The sequence below is a fragment of the Lactuca saligna genome, chromosome 1, assembly GCF_052625555.1.
Source record: "Lactuca saligna cultivar CGN05327 chromosome 1, ASM5262555v1, whole genome shotgun sequence".
Taxonomy (NCBI): Eukaryota; Viridiplantae; Streptophyta; class Magnoliopsida; order Asterales; family Asteraceae; genus Lactuca; species Lactuca saligna.
Window position 1 is genome coordinate 76,481,023 of NC_136417.1, and position 11,140 is coordinate 76,492,162.

Genomic DNA, 11,140 nt, shown 5'->3' on the forward strand with positions numbered 1-11,140 from the left:
CCTTTGAAGATCATTATTGTCACAAAAACGTTTATTTTAACTGTTTTGACTATTTTGACCTTTAAGAAAACCGTGAATAGCAACTTTTCACCCAACTTTTGTTTATTTGAGAATTTAAGCCCAAAAATCAGTTTTATGTTGCAATGTTTTTATAATAATCTTAGAGATTAATATTTTGACTTGTTTAGTGTAATATAACTTGGATCATGTTTGATTTTCTTCTTATAGCATAGATTTCGAGATTTCTACTCTTTTTGTTGCATACTTACCACATAAACACATACATGCATAAAATCATACATAGCATACACATAGACATATATCTACACATTTTTCTTGTATTCTCACCCATAAAACTAGTAAAAACCGACAAAGAGGGGTATGAACTCACCTTTGCTTGTTGTTTTTGATTTAGAAAGAAAAAATGAAGAAAACATGGTCCTAGCAAGCCTTCTTGGAAGATCTCGAACTTAGATGTGTTCTAAGATGTAAGATCACAAGTTTGAATTGATTAGGAGGAGGTTTTTGATGAAATGAAGTAGTTAGATCATAGATTTAAACATCAACTTACATTAGATGATGATTTTTGTGAAATAATCTCCTTGAAAAGCTCTTAAATCTCGAGAATTTGATGAAGAAAAGTGAGGATATTCTTGAGAGAGTTTGTTTTAAAATTGGATGAAATGTGTGTGTGGGTGTGTGTCTTCAGCTGAGAGAAAAAGAGAGAGGAGAAGAGAGAGTGTTGATGAGATGGTTACTTGGAAACATGGGTACGTCAAGCACCCCAGAATGGTTTGACCTGGGTAAGTCAGACACCCCAAAATTGTCTGACAATATATTATGTTATGTTATGTGATTATGTGGTAGTAGTAGGGGTGAAATAGACCGACGGGTACGTCAAGCACCCCAGAATGGCTTGACCTGGGTACGTCAAACACCCGATAATGGTTTGACCTGGGAAGTCAGGCGGCCCAGAATTGCCAGACAATATATTGTATGGTATGTGGTGTTATGGGGGAACTCACTAAGCTTCATGCTTACAGTTTTCAGTTTTGTTTCAGGTACCTCTTCAGCAAAGGGGAAAGAGTGGCGCAGTAGCTGCACATCATACACACACCCCATATTCTACACTATGAGTTTCCTTGGGATTGTACTCTGACATTACCACTATTTTATGATTTGGATTTTCAGACATTATACATAGTTTTATGAGATGTTATGATTTGTCAATGTTTTTCCTACGAATGTTTGAATTAAAGTAATTTATAAAAATGAAATTTTTGGATGTGAAAATTGGGTTGTTACAGATTGGATGGATGTTTTTGATGTTGAGATACTTTGTCTTCACTAGCAAGTTTGGGTCAGGACCCCAAGCGGGGGGTGTTATTAGTCTGGGGGGACATAGCTAGATAAAGCCCAACAATATGTTCTGCAGCAACAGCAAGGAGGTACTTGCAATATGGAAGTATTGGGTACTTGGCGTATGTAGTAGATATGCGGATGGAAGAAGAGAAGAAGTAGGGCGTTGATGTACCGATTATGCGAGAAGTTTTGGATGTATTTCCCAAGGACCTACCAGGGATGCCTCCTGAACGACATGTGGAGTTTCACATTGACTTGGTAATGGGTACTGCACCGATGGTCTAGATTTGTGCATTCTGACACACAATAGTTAGTAAAAACAAAATAACTTAAACATATATATATATATATATATATATATACATACATACATACATACATACATACATACATACATACATATAGGGGATATGGAATATGCATTACATCCCTACCTAAACTTAGGTACTAAACCAGTAAAATATATCGTTTTAACTTGCTAAATATACCCGGTTTGGTTTCACTTAGTAAATATATCATCCTCCATAACATTTCTTTCTTTCATTATTGTTTTACAATCTCTATTTTCTTTCCTCCATTATCTTTTATTACTTCACCCAAATGAACTTTAGTAAACCCTAAACCCTAAACCTAAACCCTAAACCTTAAACCTAAACTCTAAACCCTAAACCCTAAACCCTAAACCCTAAACCATATTGTGTCGATCTTGAATTTACATCTTCAAGTATTAATCGTGAATCCATAACCGTAATCTTTATATAGTAAAACAATGTATTTTCAAGAGGTTTAATACTTAAGTTTAGGTGGGGCTGTAATGTATATTCCCTTTTCATATATATATATATATATATATATATATATATATATATATATATATATATATATATATATATATATATATATATATATATATATATATATATATATATATACCTTTTTGTAATTTTACAATTATCAATAGCATTACATCATTTTATTGGGACACTTTTTTTTTTATAGTTTTTCTCAAAAGGCCGCTAGATATAAATACAATTTCTACATAAGGAATATTTTTGTAATTTTCTTTAATATAAAGACCATAAGAAAATTTTGTAGACCATTCGTTACTTTTCATATGTAGAGAAAATTATATAATTTTTCCTTGACCATTTTTGTAATTTTCTTTTAAAAAAAAAAAGGAACATTTCTATTGTTTTTTTAAACAAAAGGACTGTTACATAAGTTGGTAATTTTTTCATATATGTAGTAATTGAGAATTTTAATGAAGAGAAATCTTCGGAAAAATCTTAATATTTCACCATTATTTACGAAAATCATAATTACCAATAAAAATGATGATATAACATTTTTTCGGTTTATCGGTTTTAATACTTACCCAGTTTCATTAAAGTTTCATTATTTTACAATAATTTCATTAGAGTTTCATTATTTTACCATAATTTAGGATATATTCATAAATTATAGTAAAATAATGAGAATTTAATAAAACCGAGTAAATAATGAAATCGTTAAACCCGGAAAAATGGGTGAAGTCGTTATTTTTATCGGGAATTGAGATTTTTTGTAAACAAATTTTAGTTTGAGATATTTTCGTAAATTAGGATAAAATATTAGGATTTTGTTGGAGATTTCCCTTTAAAGAATTATAATAAGGCTTCTCGGAAAAGACGTTGTAAAGAAAAACCAAAATTAGGATAAATTCATAACAACTTTCTAAAAATTGAGCAAAAATGATAATTTTTGAATTAAATTTGTAATAAAATTTAAAATATAGACAAAAAGTATAAAATTTATAGCAAATTTATAATAAAATTTGAAATATAAGTTAAAAATGTAATTTTTGAAAGTTGAATGACTTATTATCAGATAAACCTTTTATCCGATCAATAAGTCATTCAACTTTCGTAAAAGTGTAAAAAAATAAAAGTGTTAAATTGAATATGTGATTGTAAAAAATCAAAGTGTTAAATTGAATAGTTAAAGAATTTATTACTCAAATCGCTTATGGTATGAATATGTAAAGAATTTATTACTCAAAGAGTCAAAACCAAAGGAAACCACAATTCACTCACTTCGGACTGCTGAATAGTAAACCCTAATTCGCAATTCTTCCACATTTTACCTCGACGGATAAACTACTTGGTTCGTCCCGACTGTAAGATGGGTAAGTTTCTTCTTCATAAACCTCCGTATTTTTTATTCTTTGTAAGTCGCGTGTCAAAGAGATTTCATTTGAATTATGTTGGTAGGATTTCTTCTGTTCATTCCAGTTGGAAACGTAATCTCTGTTTTTGGTTAGTCGTTGTCTATCATTATGTGATCATGTAAGTTGTTTTAAGTTAGTTTTTGCCAGGGGAAGCCATTGATGCAACCAAAAGCTTGAGGATACATCAAACTCGAACCAAAAAGGAATCGTTTCCTTTTACACATAATCTGTCTCACTCTAGGGTTTCGTGCCATGGGTGACACTATTTCACAAGGTGAGCTTATTGTTCCATGTTTCTTATTGCCTTCCATTTTCTTTTAAATAACTTGGTCCCTTTTTTATTTTTTATTATTTTTTTTTTTCTGAATCTAACAACAGAGAAAAATAAAAGGAGGGTTGTCACTTGTGCTAAAGAGGATATAATCAGTAACTTGCCTGAACACTTAATAGACTCAATCTTAGAGCGGGTCCCACTTGAAGAAGCTGCAAGGACAAGCATTTTATCAAAAAATTGGAGGTACAGATGGACCAAAATGGGGGCACTGGCTTTTGATGAGCAGTTCTTCAAAAAATATGCAAAAAATGGAGCTTTTGGTCGTAATGGGTTTATAAGGATCATAAACAAAGTCTTGATCCTTCATAATGGTCCTATCTCAAAATTTCTTCTCCATATACCAAATATGAATATGTTTCTTGATTGCTTCGAAGAAGTCGATCAATGGATGCTACTCTTATCAAGAAACAGAGTCAAGGAACTCATTCTTACTAATTCAAATCAACGTTATCAACTTCCTTCTTATGTGTTTTCTTGTCTAGAATTGACAAAGTTGAAAATGAAAAACTGTTTCTTTAAGCCACCACTTAATTTTGAAGGATTTCTCAATCTTAAAGATCTTAATCTCCGATGTATTGACTTTGGGGCTAGCTTGTGTGGAACTCAGATCAACTTACCACAACTTAAGAAGTTGTCTCTGCATAAGTGCACAAATGTTTACAATTTCAACATTAAGGCTACAAAATTGGAAAAATTGACTGTCATTGCTTGCCCTGATACTATATTGACCACAATGTTAAGTAACATGACCAAAATTAAATGTTTTTTCGTCGATGCTCAGTTTCTCAAGGTATAATTCTCATGTCGTTTTGAAGCCTTTCTCTTCCTCAAAAGAAGCATTGTCATTTAATCTAACTTGCACCTCATAGATTTTTACTGCAGAAAATATTCCAAAGTGGGTTCCACAACCGATTAATAGCTTAACGAGGTTGTGGTTCCAAAAATTTCAACTTGGTGACTTGCATCAACTTAATGGTGCTCTTTGTTTGCTTCGGAACTCACCAAATCTAAAGACACTAGGGATGCACTTGGAAATGGTAAAGTAAAAGTATATTTATTTTCCTTGTGTTATATAAGAGGTGGATGCTAAAGTGCATTTGCATTTTTATGTTATTCCAGAAAAATGGAGATAACGTAGGACCCGCTTCAAGTATTTTGGAATCTCCAAACTGCTTGGATATATCGAATCGATTGCAAACTGTGAAGATAGAATGTTTACAAGGATCAAAACCCGAACTGCTTTTTGTAAAACTTCTTCTTGCTCATTCCTCTTCTCTACGGAAGTTTACCATCACACCAAGTCGAAGTCTTGATGTTAAAAAAATACTTGACATCTCAAAGGATGTTATGCGGTTCTCTCGAGCATCACCAAAAGCAGAAATGATCTACTTGAATCCAAAGCCATAATTTTGTGACAATGTTTAACATTGAAAATTATGGGCGTATTTGTTTTACGCAAACTGATATTTTGAGTTTTGAATGGAAGCTAAGTCTTACACTTTAAACCAACGGTAATGGTTTTGACTATAAGGTGTTTGGTTTTGTTAATGAGAAAGGTCATAGAATATGGAGTGTCGGTGAATAGTAATGCGTATCCCACTATTCCTATCGGAAGTAATTAGAGAAAATTACAAAAATACCTGTATAACTTAATAAATTTTAACGATATTGCCACAATTTCTTTTTTGTGCCAAAAATGGTTCCCCATATTTAAGGTATTTATTTTCCAGAAATTTCTTCAATTTCCATAGTAAGGTGCATATCGAAATATTTCTTAATCATAATGCAAAACTCTAAACTCTCTAAAAATGTTATCTAGTTTACAAATATGGATATGGGATTATTAGTTAAAAAAAGGTAAATGATACAAAAAACACTTTTTTTACACATAAATTCGATTATGACATCGTGTTTTTTTGTATCAGTTTTGACACTGTGTTTTCCAATTTGTTACAATTCTAACCACTTGAGTGGTTAACTAGGTTGCATGCTGACATATCAGTTTTGATGACGTGGCATGCTGACATGATATGCTGATGTGTTAAAATTGAATTTTTTTTCTACAAAAAACACTAAGTTTTCATTTTTTTTTTTCGATTTTGACACTAAGTTTAATTTTTCTTTCAACTTTGACACTATGTTTTTTTGTTTTAAATCGAACATCATTTTTTCTAATTTTGTTCAATGTTGACAATTTTCTATTTGAAATCATATAAATATTTTTTTAATACATTTAAACCGTATAAATATGTTTTTTTTTTTCATTTAAAACATAGTTTTGTATAAATACATTTTTTTTACACTCAAACCATATATTTATGTATAAATATGCGTTAGTTATATAAAAATTGTATTTTATATTAAATATGCAACTTTAAAATGTGTTTGGAGGTTTGGAGGCGTGTAGTCGATCAAAACTCGGATATCAAGTTTGCAACCCATCAAATTTTTACGTCTTATTAGAAGCTTATGGTTAGTTTGATTCCCATGATACTAATGCTTTGAATGTAAAAAAAAAAACACCTTGTTTTTAAATAAAAATGTGGTTTTTAAACGAAAAAAATATATTTATACGGTTTATAATGTAATAAAAAAAATTATATTTATATGGTTTCAAATGGAAAATAGACAAAACTGAACAAAATTTGATAAATGATGTTCGATTGGAACAAACAAAACATAGTGTCAAAATTGAAATAAAAAATTAAACTTAGTATCAAAATCGAAAAAAAAGTGAAAACTTAGTGTTTTTTGTGGAAAAAAAAAAATCAATTTTGACACGTCAGCATGTCACGTCATCAAAACTGACATGTCATCATGTAACCTGGTTAACCGGTCAAGTGGTCAGAATTGTATCAAATTGAAAAACACAGTGTCAAAATTGACATAAAAAAAAAACATGGTGTCAAAATTGAATTTCTGTGTAAAAATTGATTTTTTGGATTTTTTATTTTTTATTTGGTTTTTAAAATTTTTAATTTTTAATTCTCCCCCTTAAATTTGTGCATAGGGAAAACTATGTACAAATTTAACAAAAACAAAACAGAAGCTAAATTTAAGACTATTTTGGGATAAAAGTTGCTTGGCAATCCAATATCGTTTTTCTGCACACACGTGCATGTGTGGATCTGGTCAAAAATTCTCTCTAGTTTCTCTCTTGGCTGTACACTCCTTACTGTTCATCAACCTCTACTCCTCACCCTAACACCTATATATATACAAGGGAATATGGGCTTGGTACACATGGGCCGTAATGGGTTTACGGCCGTAAACACAGCTGTAAACACGTATACGACCGTAAACACCAAGTTGTTTATGGTCCAAGACACAAAAATACATTTTCTAGAAAACTAAAATATAAACCATATTTTGAGCCAACAATCTCCCCTTGGTTTATAGCTTTCTTTTCTTAAATGACACAAAAAGCTCCCCCTAAAAAGTAGCTGGCTTTTCTTGTTAATCTTCACTGGAATATTAGCTTCAACATTTATCTTCAAGTTCTTCACAACTTCAAGATGTACTTGATGAATCTTCAATGAATGACTTCATCTTGAGCACTTGAGCTTTACTTCAAGATTTGACTCTGAATGCACATTAGGTGAGGAGGCTTCTTGTACTGATTCTTGAAAGATGGTGCTTTCAGCTTGAGAATCCTCAGAGGGAACATTAGAGAGAACAAATCTTCTGGATCACTTTAGCAGGCAGCAGACTGATTGAGGAGGCTTCAATGCAATCCGTCACATAATCTTCAATTTCTGCTTAACCTTGCTTCTGGGGTTGAAGGATTGAATGTTGAAATAATAATCTTCATTTCTTGCTCCTTCGAATGAGAATTCTTCGATGCTCACGGACGAAGCCTTGGCTCAAAAATCTTCGACACAAACTCCATGAGTGTCATCTTCACCTGAATTCACTTTTCAAGACAAAACAAAACTAAAAGAAAATTTAGCACACAATATTTTTGGGTTTTTCATATTTTCTGAATAAAAAATAAAACATAAACAAAAGTATTTAAGTTATTGTACCAGGTGGAAGTGCTTTTAACCAGTCTTTTCCAGCTCCCTTGAAAGTAACTGGTAGCATCCTTAGCAAGACAATATCTCTGTTAGCATTTGGGACATTGAAATAGTTTGCAATGTGATTGACTTCATCTAAATGCTTAAAAGAATCCTCGTGATCCTTTCCATAAAATTGAACATCCTTCAGTGCATTAAGAATATGCCCCTTCAGCTCAAATGTGGCAGTGGCGGGTATTTCAGGTTGTACTAACCCCGGACCAACATCGTATTTGATTCGCTTTTTGAAAGCTCCAATCGACATCTCTTCAATGTTTGCCATCTCGTTTCTGGCTCGTTCTCGGGTTCACTCGTATATAGTCCAAACTCAGTCTCAGATTCGTATTCAGATTGTTTGGGTTAGGAATTGGATCTAGGCTTTCAACTTTGCTCTTTTCATTTGAAGATGAGCTCGACTCTCCCCTTTTCTTCCCTGACTTCTTTGAAAATACCGACTTGAGTTCTTGTAAAGGTGTCTTCTTTGGTGTTTGATCTTCTTTCACGTTCTTATCCTTCTTTTTGTGAAGGCCGACTCTGGATCTTCAAGTGGTGGTACCAAAGGTGTGTTAAATCCTCTGGTCATTAACTTCTGCAAAATAAACAAAACAAAAACATAAAACTAAACAAACTAAACAAGAACAACCTACTAACTAGCCACCGCGACATGGTAAAGGTCACCACCTCGTGTTGTCGCAGACAAACTAACAAAAAAGAAAACCAAAGAAAAAGTAAAAACTACTGAACTCACATCGTGAGCTTAAGGCTCACGTCGTGAATCTAGTACTGAAACAAAAACCTAAGTTGAAAAAGTAACTTTTTGCAGGTTTTACCCCCACAAAAAGGATCTATCAACCTAAATCAAATAAATCAACAATCAAATAAGTCGTTCCCCGACAACGGCGCCAAAAACTTTGATGCATGCAAGTAGCTACACCTAATTTTAAATTTATAACCTGTTAGGTTTTCTACGCATCAAATATACTCTAAAACTAGGCAGCAGAAAAATTGAAACAACGATATACCTTAGTGTACATGCATCCTATGGATCTATGGTTTGATGCTAGTTACATCAACCATAGAAAACTAAAACATAGGTAAGAAAACATACATCTTACGTAGCCCTTGATCTCCATGCTTGAGATCTTGAACCTCTATGAAGTTGCTTGGATGAAAGGATCCAAACCAGAATCCCTCTAATGGTATCACACCCAATGACACCAAAGAGTGAAATAAAAATAAGTAGGAGAAGGGTCAATTTCACAAACCCAAAGGGGTTAGAAATCGTCCCTAAAAGGGGAAGGAAGAAGGGTTGGCGAATACTTCAAGCCAAGGTGCCAGGAGGAATGAAATCCCAAAGGCCCTATTTATAGCCTTGGATGCATCCTAGGGTTTTGTACTCCTTCCCATGTGGGATGGAGGCATAACCACGAAATTTCACTCCTTTCTCATGTGGGGTGGAGTGAATTTCATCCAACCCTAATTCCATAAGGGTTCTGGAACATTCATGATTAACAAACTATCAATTAATGAACATTCAACCCTTTAATTAATTAAATTGTTAATTAATTCCCATAATATATTTCAAAAATATAATTCTAATTATTTTCTAATTAATTACTAACCATAATAATTAATAAACCAATTTCTCCTTTATTTATTCTACTCCATTTGGGTCTTGAGGGCAACCTAAAAGGACCCTGCTATTATTAGAAATATTACCAATAGTTAATGACCATGGACACTATTCCAATAGTCTCCTACTTGGACAAGCCATCAACTATACGGGGACTAATATTTCTCCAATAATCAGCAGATAGTTAGCCATCCAATGCAACTACCGAACTCTTGATCTAATCAAGATTCATCCTTTAGATAAGTGATCAACTATCCCTTCGTTCTATCATATCTGTATGAATTAGAGACATAGATAATGGTCAATCTCAGAATTCAAGATTATGTTTCCCGATATAGATTTGTGATGAATGCATCTGACTACTAAATTGAACACATCAATACATAGTTATCGCTTCTCCTGTTAAGGCAGAAGGAACGAATACACTTCGAATACATAGTTTTTGTCTATTTCATCATGTCACACATGCATATACCCTTTATAACTACCAGTTACGGTTAGCGTTGGAGTAGTCCAATGCATAAGAGAATCATAGAGAAAAACCCCACATGTATCTAGGTTTGAAGAATAGAAGATATTATTGTCTTAGAATTAGTCTTGACTGAATCCATGAAGTAATCTCTAAGTGTGGGTTGGTCCAATACTTAAATCTCTATTAAGCACTCATGAGTGTTAGCGCAATCTCTTTGCTATGTCCAATCAATATGGACAATCCACTAATACTCATGACAATCTTAAATTACTACTTACTGCCAAGAGTATGACCGACTATGGACGTTTGAGTAAATTAATAATCAGGAAGCGGGTTCCAAACATGCAAAAGTGATAACGCAGTGATAGGCTAATTGAAATGACCGAAACCCATCGTATATTAAGATCACCACTTAATAATCGCCAAATCAAATTAAAACTTATACTGCTTTAATTTCTTGGGTTTTAAAACAAACCAAACTAAGAGTGTTTAAGCCAATTCATTCGCAAATCTAATGCCTCTTTGACTTTGCCTAACTGTCAGACTTGGTCAGTGACATCGGCTTAGGAATTGATCGACAAGATTATCTTTCGATATGACTTATTGACTATGATGTCTTTACATTTGACTCACTATCAAATGTGTTGGTACTTACTGAGTATGTGTAATATGATATTGTGTGACTTGGGATCCATACTCAAGGTAAGTTCACCCAAAGTCACAAGAAACTTCATAAGGACCATCAATGATTGAATTTCAACAAAGATGTCACTAATGAATCTCTTTTAGTCACATTGTCTTCTTTGCAATTTAATCAACTACAATATACTCTAATTTTGTGAAATCCACTATGGTGTATTTCATGGTACTCTTCCAAGCTAAAACTTCACCATTCATTAAAAGCACGTATTCCGACTGCAAACGAAATTGCCTTTATCAGTATGGAAGTTAGCATCAATGTAACTCTTACAGTGATCTATTCCATACTATCAAGATCGTCTCTTCTGTCCTCCAAGGAAATTTAAGAATGTTCTTGATCTTGATTCATTGATTCTTGCAAAATTGATCTAATCAAACT

The 11,140-nt window shown here is 32.8% G+C and overlaps 1 protein-coding gene across 1 annotated transcript; it reads left to right on the top strand.

The window, feature by feature from the left end:
- The first annotated feature begins 3,712 nt into the window (after window positions 1-3,712).
- On the top strand, window positions 3,713-5,353 carry LOC144999679 (F-box/FBD/LRR-repeat protein At1g13570-like). Its single transcript, XM_078958812.1, has 4 exons — window positions 3,713-3,842; window positions 3,947-4,692; window positions 4,772-4,939; window positions 5,022-5,353. Exons 1-4 carry the CDS (start codon window positions 3,821-3,823, stop codon window positions 5,307-5,309), a joined length of 1,224 nt encoding a protein of 407 aa, XP_078814938.1. The 5' UTR covers window positions 3,713-3,820; the 3' UTR covers window positions 5,310-5,353.
- The last annotated feature ends 5,787 nt before the right edge of the window (window positions 5,354-11,140 follow it).